A 17165-nucleotide genomic window follows, 5' to 3' on the forward strand; every position below is an offset into this window, starting at 1 on the left:
AGAAGCAGTTTTACACTGCGAAACCGGTCGAGACCACGACTCCACCGATTAGACTAAACGATCTTGTGATCGACCTGATTTGTGGGGTTTGTCCCAATTGTCTTGCAATTTTTGTATATTTTGTATCATTATAATATGTCAAAATAAATATCTATATATTTTTTTTACATTGTTTTATGTTAGTGCCTTTAAAATCCCACACAACCTCCCCTTTCCCCCCCCCTCCCCCTCTTCTCTTGATCTATGGTCAATCAACCAGGCCCCAAGCAGCCTTTGTTTGAGTTCACTGATTAAGATACACCTACTACAAACAACAGGGATGTTGGCACACTTTACAGATTCTGCTATTTAATTCTAATGAGGCAATACTCACTATTTTCACTTATTTCAGAAATGATATATAATGATTTGAAAAGTTATGAATCCAGCATTATACAAGAACAGATGCTGCTATCCTCCATTTCCCCCCCTCATGTTACATGTGTGTCTCTATTCACCCCTTCCCTGCATTCCTGGATAACTTTCAAGAGGAAGTTACCCCTCCCCCTTTCCTGCTTTGCTGAGCTGACAAGGAACTTTCCTATGCCTGAATGACACATGTGGATTTTTCAAGAAGAACATGGAATGTGGGAAGAAACCATCCCTTATATGAACTGGCCAATGACAGCCTCACAAGGGGGTGGGTGAAATGGGTGTGTATGTTTTGTGATATTCTGTGGTTTAAATAAAGAACCAGCAGGTTTTGCTCTTCCTGTTTGGGATCGAAGCCGAGAGGCGAGCATCATGTGGTCTGTTTTTTGATTGCATTTGTTTCACCCATAGAGATTTGAAATCAGCCGGCAGAAATGGTTAGCCCTGAGTTTGTCAGGAAATTGATTAATGAGTCCATGTCACTACAACTAAGGAGACTGTGTAGATCCTCTGGATTGTAGAAGCTGCCTGCCCAGGAGCCAGATCATTTACACCAACAGTAATACCTTAAGGCAACAATACCAATAAAATAAACCTACAGGTCAAGTGCTATCTTTCCACAACTTTATTTATGTCTGACATTAATGTACTGCATGCACTTCTAGACATTAGGTTATCATTAGGTTATCATTACACTTACCATGGAAGCCAGGTCTACTATCTGCATTATGATCCCAGCATCTGATCATTAAATCTTTGGCTTCTGGTACCATTCTAACATCACTGTACTGGTCTAGCACACTCACTGTGGGCCTCTGACCCTTAGTTACACAGCGCATGACTACTTCTGGAAGAATACCTAAGAAACAGAAGAAGAGATGAATTATGTTGACAACCTCCTTGCTTGAAAAAGAGGTGCGGCCTTTTTTCCATCAATGGCTTGCTAGCTTCAAAACATGTTGCATGTGTGTGATGTCATTGCCGGGCACCGTGCTGTGATGCTCCTCTAGTCTCACTCTGAATACACGGCCGTGTTTACTTTTCAATCTACAGAGACAGAGTGCACACCAAAGCCACAGTGCGGCTTGCCATAACCACTGACTCTTGTCACTCTCCACTACACTTTTTACCTGGAACCCATATTCTTATCAGATGGATTTTTCCTGATAGACTAGGATATGCCCAAGTCTGGATCACTGAAGAAAACCACGCTGTGCTCAGCCATCCCACTCCATCCTGCACGGATCTGATGTGGTGCCAGCTTTACAGGACTTGCTGTGACTTGCAGTCCCACTTTCATCTCGTCAGCCCAGCAACCGGATTTGAATGCAACTTACCTGTTCTCCATGTGAGTGGATGTTGTTGTTTATTAAATTATTCTTACGATACATACTCAGAGGCGCCCCTCTTCTTGTTTTTTTTGTATTTCAATAAGGGCACTAAACTTTTCAGAAAAGTAAAACTCATATTTGAGGATGTAGCTATCCCATATAAACACAACACTTACAACACTCAATGCCAGAGGCCTCCTCCTGACATTCCCAGGCATTGACCTTTATATCCCCAAAGGAAGGAACATCCACATGTAGCACCCCTAGCTAGGTAGGTGCTAAAGTGAGGATTTTTCTGAGATTAGGAAAATTTAGGCAGGCCTAGCTGGTGGCTAGGCCTGTTTTTTTTATTCTGTGCTGGGAGTGTCTCAGGATAGCAGCTGGTGACTCACAGGTAGCATCACTGTCACCTAGGGTTGCCACCTCTACGGGATTCACCCGCACAGTACGGGTTTTGAATCATGTGTCCGGGTCTCCTTCCGCCTTCTACCCGGACACATGATTCAAACTGTACTGTGGCTGGTGGAGGAACACGAGTAGTTAAAGTTGTTAGGGGAAAGTTCTTATCCTTATACAGAAGTTCCAGTAATCTAATCTGAGTCCCCACATCCTCTTCTATACAGATATACTGAGTAATGTAATTGCTGTGAGCAGCAGCACAAGGATTACTCTGCAGGGACTATTTGATGGCTTTCGGGGCTCAGGCAGAGTAATCCTTGTGTTGTGGTTCTCGGCAATTACATTACTCAGAGTATCTGTATAGAAGAGGACATCAGGACTCAGATAAGATTGTCCTAACTGCTGAATGAAGATAAGAACTTTCCCCTAATGACATTACTCCTCATGGTCCTCCACCAGCAGAGCAGATCACAGAGAACAGTCTGGAGGTAAGCACTTCTTGAGCCCCCAGGGAGTTAAATAGAGTTCCTTCTCCTGACCCCCCCCCCCCCCCCCCCCAGCACATGTTTTTTGGAATTCCTGCACACATAAGGTCACTCCACAGAACACACTGGCATGGCTGAACAACTTCACCCTGGGTTCACACTTGTGCAAAAACAGACATTGCATGTGATTTGCACCCACATGCAATGTCTGTGCAATCAATGCGAGTTCAGCCATACAGTCGTATACAGTTCTATGGCTGAACTCGCATTAGATTTTCAGGAAATAGTTAGGGTTGCCACCTGTCCACTGCCCTACTGACACCGTCCACTGCTCCACCGGCACCGTCCACTGCTCCACCGGCACCGTCCACTGCTCCACCGGCACCGTCCACTGCTCCACCGGCACCGTCCACTGCTCCACCGACACCGTCCACTGCTCCACCGACACCGTCCACTGCTCCACCGACACCGTCCACTGCTCCACAGACACCGTCCACTGCTCCACCGACACCGTCCACTGCTCCACAGACACCGTCCACTGCTCCACAGACACCGTCCACTGCTCCACAGACACCGTCCACTGCTCCACAGACACCGTCCACTGCTCCACAGACACCGTCCATTGCTCCACAGACACCGTCTACTGCTCCACCGACACCATCCACTGTTCTACTGACACCGTCCACTTCCCCACTGACACGTCCACTTCCCCACTGACACGTCCACTTCCCCACTGACACCGTCCACTTCCCCACTGACACGTCCACTTCCCCACTGACACGTCCACTTCCCCACTGACACGTCCACTGCTCCACTGACACCGTCCACTGCTCCACTGACACCGTCCACTGCTCCACTGACACCGTCCACTGCTCCACTGACACCGTCCACTGCTCCACTGACACCGTCCACTGCTCCACTGACACCGTCCACTGCTCCACTGACACTGTCCACTGCTCTACTGACACCATCCACTTCCCCACTGACACGTCCACTGTTCTACTGACACCGTCCACTGCCCCACTGACACTGTCCACTGCTCCACTGACACCGTCCACTGCTCCACTGACACCGTCCACTGCTCCACTGACACCGTCCACTGCTCCACTGACACCGTCCACTGCTCCACTGACACCGTCCACGGCTCCACTGACACCGTCTACTGCTCCACTGACACCGTCCACTGCTCCACTGACACCATCCACTGCTCCACTGACACCGTCCACTGCTCCACTGACACCGTCCACTGCTCCACTGACACCGTCCACGGCTCCACTGACACCGTCTACTGCTCCACTGACACCGTCCACTGCTCCACTGACACCGTCCACTGCTCCACTGACACGTCCACTGTTCTACTGACACCGTCCACTGCCCCACTGACACTGTCCACTGCTCCACTGACACCGTCCACTGCTCCACTGACACCGTCCACTGCTCCACTGACACCGTCCACTGCTCCACTGACACCGTCCACGGCTCCACTGACACCGTCTACTGCCCCACTGACACCGTCCACTGCCCCACTGACACCATCCACTACCCCACTGACACCGTCCACTGCCCCACTGACACCATCCACTGCTCCACTGACACCGTCCACTGTTCTACTGACACCGTCCACTGTTCTACTGACACCGTCCACTGTTCTACTGACACCGTCCACTGACACCATCCACTGCCCCACTGACACCGTCCACTGACACCGTCCACTGCCCCACTGACACCGTCCACTGCCCCACTGACACCGTCCACTGCCCCACTGACTGACAGTGTCCACTTTTAAGGTAAGCTAGGTTCATATTTTAACTGTGACATTTCTTTTATTAATCTAATCATATTTTATGGGCACACCATAGTTACATAGTTACATAGTTACATAGTTAGTCAGGTTGAAAAAAGACACAAGTCCATCCAGTTCAACCACAAAAAACAAAAAAACAAAATAAAAAACACAGTAAAATCCTATACACCCAACTCCATACCCACAGTTGATCCAGAGGAAGGCAAAAAACCCCAGCGGAGCATGATCCAATTTGCTACAGCAGGGGAAAAAATTCCTTCCTGATCCCCCGAGAGGCAATCGGATTTACCCTGGATCAACTATACCTACAAATCTTAGTACTCAGTTATATTCTGTACATTTAGGAAAGAATCCAGACCTTTCTTAAAGCAATCTACTGAGCTGGCCAGAACCACCCCTGGAGGGAGTCTGCTCCACATTTTCACAGCTCTTACTGTGAAAAAACCTTTCCGTATTTGGAGGTGAAATCTCTTTTCCTCTAGACGTAAAGAGTGCCCCCTTGTCCTCAGTGATGACCGTAAAGTGAATAACTCAACACCAAGTTCACTGTATGGACCTCTTATATATTTGTACATGTTGATCATATCCCCCCTTATTCTCCTCTTCTCAAGAGTGAATAAATGTAGTTCCTCTAATCTTTCCTCATAGCTGAGCTCCTCCATGCCTCTTATCAGTTTGGTTGCTCTTCTCTGCACTTTCTCCAGTTCTCCTATATCCTTTTTGAGAACTGGTGCCCAAAACTGAACCATGCACCTTTAAGTCCACCCCCCTCTCCACTGTTAACACAATTTGGCCACAGCCACTGTTCACTGCAGCATACTATGCGCCAGGGATGGACTGGCCATTGGGACTACAGGGAGTTTCCCGGTGGGCCGATGGCTCAGTGGGCCGGCTTCAGTGACAGTGAACCGCTGCCCCCCCTCCGCTTCTCTGTCTCTCCCTTCCTGCAGCGCTTATCTGGGGGGAACAGAGAAGCATGGGGGAGGGGACAGATAGCTGACTCAACAGCTATGGCCTGGGAGTTTCTCACTTCTGCCTAATCTTGTCCCATAAGGAGGGGGGGGGGCACCAAACTGATTCTTTGCCCCGGGTGAAATAATGTCTAGCTTCCCCACTGGTACTGCCTAGAAGAGTACCAGTATCTAATAAAGTAGAATGGCTAGTGAAGGGGGAGAGGGGGGTTCGGGTGGCCGGGGGGGGGGGGTGCGGGAGTTGTCCGGCCGCCATGGGAGAGACCTGGCAAAGTGGGCCAGTCTGGATGAAGTCCAGGGCCAAATTTTTGTCCCAGTCCAGCCCTGCTATGCGCGCCTCCTTACTGCTCTCCTTGGGTAACTCAAAGGTGTCCTAAGTCTCTTACAATCCTATAGCATGTACTACAAAAAAATTGCCGCGCGCCACTAAAGTTTTCGGGTTTGGCTTGACGAAAAGGTGGAAACCCTACTGTCACCTCCCTTTTCCTGTGCTGGTGGAGTAACAGTTTTCAGCAAGTTAAGTGAAGGATAAGGGATCTTAAGCAAGTGTTGGGCTGGAGAGAAGACTGGAGTGTATATACTGAAAGTGTATATTGAAGTGCCGAGCAAGTTTGCACTGAATATTGTGGGGCATCCCATAATCTACCATTTCCCATCCAAGTTTAATCCCTTCAATAAAAAACAAAAACAACACTTATGGACTGTTCTATGTCTCAGAGTGATTGAGAGATGGATGTCTGACTGGGTAAGGTGACAGGTGAACCACTACTTTCAGCAACACCTACGGTGCATGGCTACACACACACACACACACGTTCCTGCACTTTACTAGTGGTACTTTGAAAATGGCATAAACAGTCCAATCACATCAATATGCTATCCAGGAGGCACTTGATAGTACATAGTCAATCACATTTAGTGAATGGGCTGTAGTAGTCACATGTGAGAACATCAGGCAGCACTTTGGTCAGCCATTGTCCCTTAATAGTCTCTCTCCAGTCTCCACTCGGGGTCATTAGTATGCACTGGAATAAGATCTCTGTAGCCACCTCTTCCATAGATACACCTCAGCCTCATCTAGGGCCTAAACTTGCTGGCTATATCTGCCTAAATGTGGGGTGTTTGGCTCCCATGCCCCAGTTACACTAGGGCTCCTCCCAACCTGGCTTATATCTGGGCACTGACTCACCCATGACATCACTACAGAAGGGCTCAAACTAAAAGGAACCTAACACCTGATGACACTATCTTGTGTAACCAGACACCATTCTGGAACAAAGCCACCTGGCAGACTACCTGCCTACAAGTCACCATATATATATATATATATATATATATATATATATATATATATATATATAATAAATAGATGCATTCATTGATCATAGCTTTGTGTTATGTCGGTTAAAAGTTGCATGCACCCCGAGACTGTGCTAGCCATGTAAATACACTACTTCTCCTAGCGAGTCCCCCACCAGGGGGGCATTGCAAACACTGGGCTCCATTCACAGAACCAAATCACATACGGTATGTAGGTGTCCAAGCACATTTTCTCTAAATATCGCATGTGAACCTGTAACTGTCAATTCACTATACCGATTTGCGATCGGTGTGAGGAGGAGAAGCCGGTAACAGTGGGTTACCACTGTTTGTTTACATTTGTGACCAGATGTGATTGGACACAGCGGACACGGCTCATCACTGATCGCCCCCTGGGGGCGGGCACGAGCAGTGTGACTGGGAGGACGTCATATGATGTCCACCCAGAGGGACAAGAGGCTGGCCTTGGCATCATTCTGCCCGACGGGCTAGAACCCTCCATTACTCTTTCCAAAATGCTAAAAATATATGCAATTTGCAAGTTTCTCCAGAGCTTAGTAAATGAGGTAAAAACAAACAATACCCAATCACATGCAAGGGGAAAAAAAAGCATTTTTGCTCTTGCACATGATAGCAAATAAGGGGGCTCTTTGCTGACTTGCATTATCCACAGCTCTGGAGAAACTGCACTTACAAAGTCTATGAGCCTTTAGTAAATACACCCTATTACATTTAGTAAATACACCCCCATTACATGTAGTGAAATATATCTATTTTCTACAGTCATTTTGCCAGATTTTTTTCGACTTTTTTGTGTATATACATCATTTGCTGCAAACCTTCCAATCACTCTAAACATAATACAATGTACATGCATATCACAGTGGTCTAATCCAGCTATTCTCAACCAGAGTTCCATGGAACCCTGTGGTTTCTCCAGAGGTTGCTAGTAGGGATGAGCTTCATATTCGAGTCAAACCCATGTTCGATCGTTCGTCGAAATACGAACGTTACGGGCCGTTCGAGTGGCGCGTCACGGCCCATAATTCACTGCGGCATTGCTGGCTGATGATTGGCCAAGCATGCACTATGACCCGCATGCTTGGCCAATCACAGCGCGCAAAAAAAAACGGAGAGCCGGATACGCCGTCGGATCTCTGAGTGTGCGTGGTCGTATCTCAGAGAATCAGTTACGCATAAGATCCCCAAGATCCGACCGGCGTAAGTGTCTTACACCGTCGTATCTTAGGCTGCATATTTACGCTGGCCGCTAGGTGGCGCTTCCGTATAGTTACGCAATGAATATGCCAATTAGGTATTTGCGCCGATTCAGAAACGTACGTCCGGCCGGCGCATTTTTTTCCATCGTTTACGTTAGGCTTTTTTCGGCGTAAAGTTCCCCCTGCTATATGAGGCGCAGCTAATGTTAAGTATGGACGTCGTTCCCGCGTAGAGTTTTGAAAATTTTACGTCGTTTGCATAAATCGTTCGCGAATAGGGCTGTACGTAAGTTACGCTCACGTCTAAAGCAATGTCGACTTGCGGCGTAATTTTGAGCATGCGCACTGGGATTTTTTCATGAACGGCGCATGCGCCGTTCGTAAAATACGTCAAAAACGTGGGATCACAGTGAATTTACATAAAACTTGCGCCCTAAGTTACAGCGGCGTACCGTATGTGAGATACGTTACACCGCCAGATACTGCTATGTATCTGAATCCGGCCCAATGTGTGTGTACACACTTGGTGTGTACTGCACAAGTGCTCTGTAGTTTGCACCTAAAGCTACTTGGTGTGTACTGCACGTGTGCTCTGTATTTTGCACCTTAGGCTGGCTTCACACTGAAGCGTCAGCCGCGGTGACGGTATAGCCGCGCTATTTGTAGCGCGGCTATACCATCGTTTTTACCGCGATATTCGGCCGCTAGCTGTGAGGTTTTAACCCCCGCTAGCGACCGAAAAAGGGTCAATACTGCCCGCGTTGCGGCGGTATTACCGCGCTTTCCCATTGATTTCAATGGGAAGGCGCGGTATAGGAGCGGTGAACACACCGCTCCTATACCGCGGTAAAGAAGCGGCTAGCAGGACTTTTCGAGCGTTCCTGCTAGCGCGCCGCTTCAGTGTGAAAGCCTTCGGGCTTTCACATTGAAGAGTACAGGGCATGATTTTTCATGCGGTATAGCAGCGCTATTTTTAGCGCTGTACCGCATGAAAAACGTCCCAATGTGAAAGGGGCCTAAAGCTACTTGGTGTGTACATGTCGTGTCCTCTGTAGTTTGCACCTAAAGCTACTTGGTGTGTACTGCACGTGTGCTCTTTAGTTTGCACCTAAAGATACTTGGTGTGTACTGCACGTGTGCTCTGTAGTTTGCACCTAAAGCTACTTGGTGTGTACTGCCCGTGTGCTCTGTAGTTTGCACCTAAAGCTACTTGGTGTGTACTGCACGTGTGCTCTGTAGTTCGCACCTAAAGCTACTTGGTGTGTACTGCACGTGTGCTCTGTAGTTTGCACCTAAAGCTACTTGGTGTGTACTGCCCATGTCCTCTGCAGGCCATTAGTATGTCTGGAAGGACAACAAGGAGAGGCAGAGAGTCACGAAGGCAAGCAGGCTCTGCATCTAGAGACAACAGTGCTGGTCGTGGACACGATGCATCCTCATCAGCACGTGGCCGTTGGACACGCTCGTCCTTGTTTTCGGCAGCTGGCCATGTTGAGCCGCAACATGCCGAAGACTTGGTAGAGTGGATGATCAAGCCGTCCTCATCCTCTCTCACCAAGGCTCAGGGTACTTTGCCTGGCAAAGTAGTGGTCAAGGCATCCTCTTCCCTCTGCTCAATGGCATCACTCACTCCTTCCCTAGCCCCACCATGTCCTCCCAAGGAGTCCCCAAAACTGTTTGACCACAGTGTTGGGTACATGCTGCTTGAGGACGTGCAGCATTTTGAAGGCTCCGATGATGGTACACAGATAGAGGAAGGCAGTAACATGAGCCCAGAGAGAGGGGGTGCCCAAGAAGGACAGCAATCTGGCAGTCATGTTCCCCCAGCTGCAGCATACTGCCAGGTTTTCTACAGTGATGAGGAGGGAGGGGATGATGAGGTCACTGTCTCTACGTGGGTGCCTGATAGGAGAGAGGAGAAGGCACAGGCACATCTCCAACGAGGCAGGATGCCCTCCAGGGGCCAGCTTAAGGACAGCACACCGACTGCATCACAACGCAGAGCTACATAGTTAGTCAGGTTGAAAAAAGACACAAGTCCATCCAGTTCAACCACAAAAAATAAAAAAACAAAATAAAAAACACAGTAAAATCCTATACACCCAACTCCATACCCACAGTTGATCCAGAGGAAGGCAAAAAACCCCAGCAGAGCATGATCCAATTTGCTACAGCAGGGGAAAAAATTTCTTCCTGATCCCCCGAGAGGCAATCGGATTTACCCTGGATCAACTTTACCTACAAATCTTAGTACTCAGTTATATTCTGTACATTTAGGAAAGAATCCAGGCCTTTCTTAAAGCAATCTACTGAGCTGGCCAGAACCACCTCTGGAGGGAGTCTGTTCCACATTTTCACAGCTCTTACTGTGAAAAAACCTTTCCGTATTTGGAGGTGAAATCTCTTTTCCTCTAGACGTAAAGAGTGCCCCCTTGTCCTCAGTGTTGACCGTAAAGTGAATAACTCAACACCAAGTTCACTGTATGGACCTCTTATATATTTGTACATGTTGATCATATCCCCCCTTATTCTCCTCTTCTCAAGAGTGAATAAATTCAGTTCCTCTAATCTTTCCTCATAGCTGAGCTCCTCCATGCCTCTTATCAGTTTGGTTGCCCTTCTCTGCACTTTCTCCAGTTCTCCGATGTCCTTTTTGAGAACTGGTGCCCAAAACTGAACTGCATATTCCAGATGAGGTCTTACTAATGATTTGTACAGGGGCAAAATTATATCTCTGTCTCTGGAGTCCATACCTCTCTTAATACAATAAAGGACTTTGCTCGCTCTGGAAACCGCAGCTTGGCATTGCATGCCATTATTGAGCTTATGATCAACTAAAACCCCCAGATCCTTCTCCACTACAGATCCCCCCAGTTGTACTCCCCCTAGTATGTATGATGCATGCATATTCTTAGCCCCCAAGTGCATAACTTTACATTTATCTACATTAAACCTCATCTGCCACTTAGTCGCCCAATTAGACAGAGCATTGAGGTCGGCTTGTAAATTGGAGACATCCTGCAAGGACGTTATTCCACTGCATAGCTTGGTGTCATCTGCAAATACAGAAATGTTACTTTTGATCTCAGACCCAATATCATTTATAAATATATTGAAAAGTAAGGGTCCCAGCACTGAACCTTGGGGTACACCACTGATAACCTTGGACCATTCAGAGTAAGAATCATGCTACGCATGTGCAGGGCGCTGCTGTGTCTTAGCGTTATTCCTAAAGTTCTTTGGTGTGGGCCTTTTTTGAGACGAGTGCATCAGATCGCACCGCTGCTATTTGCAACATATGTCTCAAGCGTATCTCGCGTGGCCAAAACATCACCCGCTTGGGCACCACATGCTTGACCAGACATATGTCAACCTGCCATGCAGTTCGTTGGCAAGCGTACCTGAAAGACCCACACCAAAGAACAAAGCGGACCTCTCCTTGCCCCTCATCAGCTGGGATCTCCAACCCCACTATACCCTCAGGCCTCTCTGAAGCCTGCACCGATAGGACTGAAGGTGTAGAATTAGGTGTGTCACAGCCTAGTACATGCAGGCAATCTACTATCGGTACACCGATGGCAGATTGTACCAGGCAAATTTCCCTGCCCCAGCTGCTGCAGCGCCAAAAGAAGTTCTCTCCCAGCCATCCACATGCCCAGCGGTTGAATGCTAGCTTAGCTAAATTGCTAGCACTTCAACTGCTGCCTTTTCAGTTGGTAGATTCTGCCCTCTTCCGTGAGTTTGTGGAATGTGCGGTACCTCAGTGGCAAGTTCCCAAACGCCACTTTTTTTCACGGAAGGCGATTCCGGCTCTCTACCGCTATGTGGAAGGCAATGTCCATGCCTCGTTGGACAGGGCGGTCAGTGGTAAGGTGCATATTACCGCTGACTCATGGTCCAGCAGGCATGGACAGGGATGTAACCTATCTTTCACGGCGCATTGGGTGACACTGCTGGCAGCTGGGAAGGACGCAGGACAAGGTACAATAGTGTTATAGGTTGTTCCGCCACCACGCCTCCAAAATGCTACAACTGGTTGTGACACACCTCTCTCCCCCACTCCTCCTTCCTCTGTGGCCTCTTCCTGTGCTGATGTGTCCTTGGAACCAGCGTTGCTCCGTAGGCGTTCAAGGGGCTAAGCAGGTACGCAGGCAAAGAGATGCCATGCGGTGCTTGAGCTGGTGTGCTTGGGAGACAGGAGCCACACTGGGGCAGAGGTTCTGTCAGCTCTGCAGGGGCAGGCTCAGAGGTGGTTGACACCATGCCAGCTTAAGCCAGGAATGGTGGTTTGCGACAATGGCACCAATCTCCTCTCCGCCCTGCGACAGGGACAACTGACCCATGTGCCCTGTTTTGCTCATGTCCTTAATTTGGTGGTGCAGCGGTTCTTGGCCAGGTACCCGGGCTTACAGGATGCCCTGAAGCAGACCAGGAAAGTCTGTGTGCATTTCTGATGGTCAGACCTCCAAAAGGGAATACAACCTGCCCAAGAACCGCCTAATCTGTGACATGCCCACCAGGTGGAACTCTACGTTGGCCTTGCTGCAGCGGCTGCACACGTAGCAGAGGGCCATTAATGAGTATCTGTGCCAATATGGCAGCAGAACTGGGTCAGGGGAGCTTGTTTTTTCCCCCCACGCCAGTGGGCCTTGATCAGGGATGCATGCACTGTCCTGTCACCATTTGAGGAGGCCATGAGGATGGTGAGCAGTGACAGTGCATGCATCAGTGAGACTGTCCCTCTTATTCACATGTTGGAGCACACGCTGCATGGAATAATGGCCAGGGCCCTTGAGTCAGAACAGAGGGAGGAAGTGGAGGACATCCTTACCTCTCAAGGCCCCCTTTATCCACACAGTGTTACTGCTTGCCCGCCTATCACACAGGAAGAGGAACGAGGAGGAGGAGGATTGTGTCAGCATGGAGGTGGAGCCTAGCACTCGGCATCAGCAGCAGTCTTCAAGGGATCAATTACAGTCCCAAGGAACCCATGGACTTGTACGTGGCTGGGATGATGTGGCTGCAGATCATGTCGTCCTCAGTGGCTCAGAGGACACCACACCGAATCCCTCAGCAAACGCTGCATGGCCTCCCTGATCCTGCAAAGCCTGCGGAAGGATCCTCGTATTCGTGCTATCAAGGAGAGGGATCATTACTGGCTGACAACTCTCCTTGATCCATGTTACAAGAATAAGGTTGCGGACCTTATCTTGCTGGCGCAGAGGGAGCAGAAGATGAAACATCTTCGGGAGGCCTTGCAGAAAAGGTCTGTGCAACGCGTTCCCAGAGACTGGGGGGTTACAAAATTCTGGTCCTGGACAACGTATTGCTGAGGCTTCGGTCAGTCACGGAAGGAGCGGTGGAGAAGGTGGCCGTCTGATCGATGCGTTCAGACAATTTTTTAGTCCGCAGCCCCAAGGTATGACCGGTTCCAGCAACCATCGCCAGCGTCTGTTTTACATGGTGCGGGAATACCTAGGGGCAAGATCAGACTTGGACATCTTTCCCACCGAAAATCCTCTGGCTTACTGGGTCTTGAGGATGGATCACTGGCCAGAGCTTGCACAGTACTCAATTGAGCTACTGGCTTGTCCTCCATCCAGCGTTCTTTCAGAACGCACATTCAGTGCTGCTGGAGGCTTTGTAACCGATCATAGGGTGCGCCTCTCCACCGACTCGGTCAATCGACTGACCTTCATAAAAATGAATCAGGCTTGGATCACCAATAGCTACCAAGCACCTGATGCTGATGTAACTGAGTAATTTTTTTGGAAATGTCAGATCCCTTCAAGACTGCCTATGCTGATGCTGAGTGACTATGACTTTCAGCGTCGCATATGCAAATGAGCCGAATACGCCGATTCCCGAACGTTTTTGCGCCGCTTCGCCGTAGTTTACGTTGTTTCCGTAAAGCATAAGGTTACCCCCAGGGCCAGATTAAGAACATCATGGGCCTGGTGCTGAGGATTTTGGTGGGGCCTTTTAGGCTGCATTCACACCTCCGCGACAAGTAACGCCGCGTACGCGGCGTATTTTGCCGCGAATAGTGTAACTTTGTTTTTACAAATCCTTCCTATTGCTTTGTATGGCCGAACGCCAATGCCGCCTGAAAAAAAGGGTCCGGGACTTTTTTTCATGCCGCAGGTGTACGGCGTCTATGAGATGTGAACCATCTCATAGACAGCAATGGGAATTCTCCCCTCCACGGCACGATCGGCCAGCGTCGGGCGTTTTGTCGAGGAGGTGTGAATGGGGTGTAATAAATAATAAATAAATGCGTGGGAATGACATGAACGCAGCCCAGCCAAGGCAAGTGACCAAAGGCACAGAACCCAGAAGGAAGACCGGGTGAAGATGGAAGTGTCCAGGCCCCGCCTGATTCATCGCAGCACTGGAGGGCTCAGTCTGAAAATGTAAGTGTACACTAATGTGCTAATATGCTGTGTATACTTGTACGTTGTGGCATAACCTACCCCAGGGCCTCTAAAAAGTAGTAATGTCAGGAAAGTTTACTACCGCTTTAATATCACAGGATCCCAGGAGCCTCTCATGGAGCCCCCTACTGACCCGGTGGACGGTGGCCCTTGGGCAGTGCCTAAGTGCACAGTTGCCAACATTGAAAAAATATTTTCAGGGCCACTTTTTTATATAAGTGCTATATTTAGAGTAGCTGAGATCCCCGATGTTCCTCTATACATCATAGTAGTAATCACAAAATTAAATGAGTACAATAAGACAAAAGAACAAATATGAGAACTGATATTTCCTTTAGTTGAACTAACAAAAGTGTGTCCATTCTAGAGCTGGTAACATTGAGGATATTCAGTATAATTTTAAAGAACTGTTTTTGTGGGTAAGCGACATAGGGGAGGAGTATGGACGGTATATAAGTGGGAAGTATGTGCAGGTGAGGGAGAGGAATGTGGAGGGTCTAACAGTGGGCACTATGTACAGGAGAGGAGTACAAAGGGTACGGAAAAAAGCACTATGTACAGGAGAGGAGTGTGAAGGGTATGACAATGGGCAGTATGTACAGGAAGAGTGAGGGGGTATGACAGAGGGTAGTACGTACCAGAGAGAAGTGTGGAGGGTATGATGGGGCAGTATGTACAGGAGAGGAGTGTGGAGGGTATGACAGTGGGCAGTATGTACAGGAGAAGAGTGTGGAGGGTATGACAGTGAACACTATGTACAGGAGAGGAGTGTGGGGGATATGACAGTGGGCGGTATGTACAGGAGAGGAGTGTGGAGGGTATGACAGTGAGCAGTATGTACAGGAGAGGAGTGTGGAGGGTATGACAGTGAGCAGTATGTACAGGAGAGGAGTGTGGAGGGTGCGACAGTGGGCACTAAGTACAGGAGAGAAGTGTATGACAGCAGGCACTATGTACAGGAGAGGAGTGTGAAGGGTATGACAGTGGGCACTATGTACAGGAGAGGAGTGTGTAGGGTATGACAGTGGGTACTATGTATAGGAGAGAAGTGTGGAGAGTATGACAGTGGGCACTATGTACAGGAGAGGAGTGTGGAGAGTATGACAGTGAGCACTATGTACAGGAGTGGAAGGATATTTAGGGACTGAGTAGTGGTTAAGCGGGTCATACATGGATTGAAATTCCGCCAATTATGCAGAGACCAGCCATAGTCAATCTATAAAGGAAAAGAAAAACCGCGCTAACACAGCAAGAGACTATGGCAGCAGCTAACATGTGATATACAAAAACAGATAAAAATATAAAAATAGTGCGACATAGTCAATCTATGTATGGGCTAGCTGGTTTTACACAAGTCAATCTATTAATCAACTTGAGTACAACCAGCCTGTTTTTTTTTTTCTTAAAACAATCAGTGCTGCCAGCTAAAGTTAGCAACACTGATCATTGTACTCACTGGCAGAACACAATAACACTGCAGGAGTGATTCCCCCATCCACAGGTCAGCAGGTGAGAGGGTGTGTGGGGGACAGGCTGGGGAGAGATACTAGTCAGCAGGTGAGAGGGTGTGTGGGGACAGGTGAGAGGGTGTGTGGGGACAGGCTGGGGAGAGATACTAGTCAGCAGGTGAGAGGGTGTGTGGGGACAGGTGAGAGGGTGTGTGGGGACAGGTGAGAGGGTGTGTGGGGACAGGTGAGAGGGTGTGTGGGGACAGGCTGGGGAGAGATACTAGTCAGTGGCTGGGTAGGCACTGGTAGTATCAGAGCCAGATACACACAGGTTACATACGCCACGATCGTTAGAGCGAGAACAATAATTCTAGTACTAGACCTCCTCTGTAACTCTATACATGTAACCTAAAAAAATGTAAAGCATCGCTTAGGATACCAAAAAAAATTGTGCTAATTGTGTAACTAACTAACTGTTTTTTTAATGAATGAAACATTTTTTTCCAAAAAAACATGTTTGAAAAATTGCTGCGCAAATACCGTGCTAGAGCTGCACAATTAATCGTTAAAAAAATCGTGATCTCGATTCAATCCCCCTGACGATCTTCAATGCAGAGTTTGCTGATTCTTTCATATAACAAGTGGAGAGACTTTCAGCTGTCAAAAGAAAATATCTGGGCAGTCTGCCAAGTTTTTAACAGGAAACATTGTAACTGACACTTCCTTCTTAGATCAAAGGGATACACTGCTGTGTGTAAAGAACAAATCTGGGCAGTCTGCGAAGTTTGTAAACAAAATGAAACATTGTAACTAACTAACATTGTAACTAAATTTAACCACTTAAAGTCCAACACTTGTTTCTTAAGTTTGAAAGCAATATTATTTGCTAGAAAATTACTTGGAACTGCCAAACATTGTATATATTTTAGCAGAGACTCTAGGGAATACAATGGCTATTGCTGCAATATGTTATGTCACACTGCATTTTCCCACTTCAATGAATAATAAAAACCATAAAAACAAAACAGTGAAGTTAGCCCATTTTTTATTTTTTTTTGTTTTAATGTGAAAGATGATGTTACGCCGCAACAATCGTGAGAGAATTGTGATCTATCTTCTAAGCAAAAAACTTGCAATTCTCATTTTAGCCAGAATCGTGCAGCTCTGTACCGTGCAACATAAAAAGTGCAAAGACCACCATAGAGTAATTTTCTAGCAAAAAACAAATGATGATTTTTACATGTAGTAGAGAAGTGTCAGAATTGGCCTGGGTGGCAAGGGGTTAATTACCATGAGTAATATACAAATAATTATTATAAGCCCTGTGATCCTATCAGTCTGC

General features: G+C 47.9%; 1 protein-coding gene across 2 annotated transcripts in view; it reads right to left on the bottom strand.

Moving 5' to 3' along the window:
- The window catches only part of LOC120920813 (receptor-interacting serine/threonine-protein kinase 3-like), a 127479-nt gene that overhangs the window by 25608 nt on the left and 84706 nt on the right, over positions 1 to 17165 (bottom strand). Inside the window, exon 5 of one of the 2 annotated variants that reach the window (XM_040333140.1) lies at positions 1112 to 1270. The exons of the other annotated variant lie outside the window; for it this stretch is intronic. Coding sequence (XP_040189074.1) covers positions 1112 to 1270 — 159 coding nt within the window. The remainder of the gene's footprint in view (positions 1 to 1111; positions 1271 to 17165) is intronic. 2 annotated transcript variants of the gene reach the window in all.

Source organism: Rana temporaria, chromosome 13 (assembly GCF_905171775.1).
Source record: "Rana temporaria chromosome 13, aRanTem1.1, whole genome shotgun sequence".
Lineage (NCBI taxonomy): Eukaryota > Metazoa > Chordata > Amphibia > Anura > Ranidae > Rana > Rana temporaria.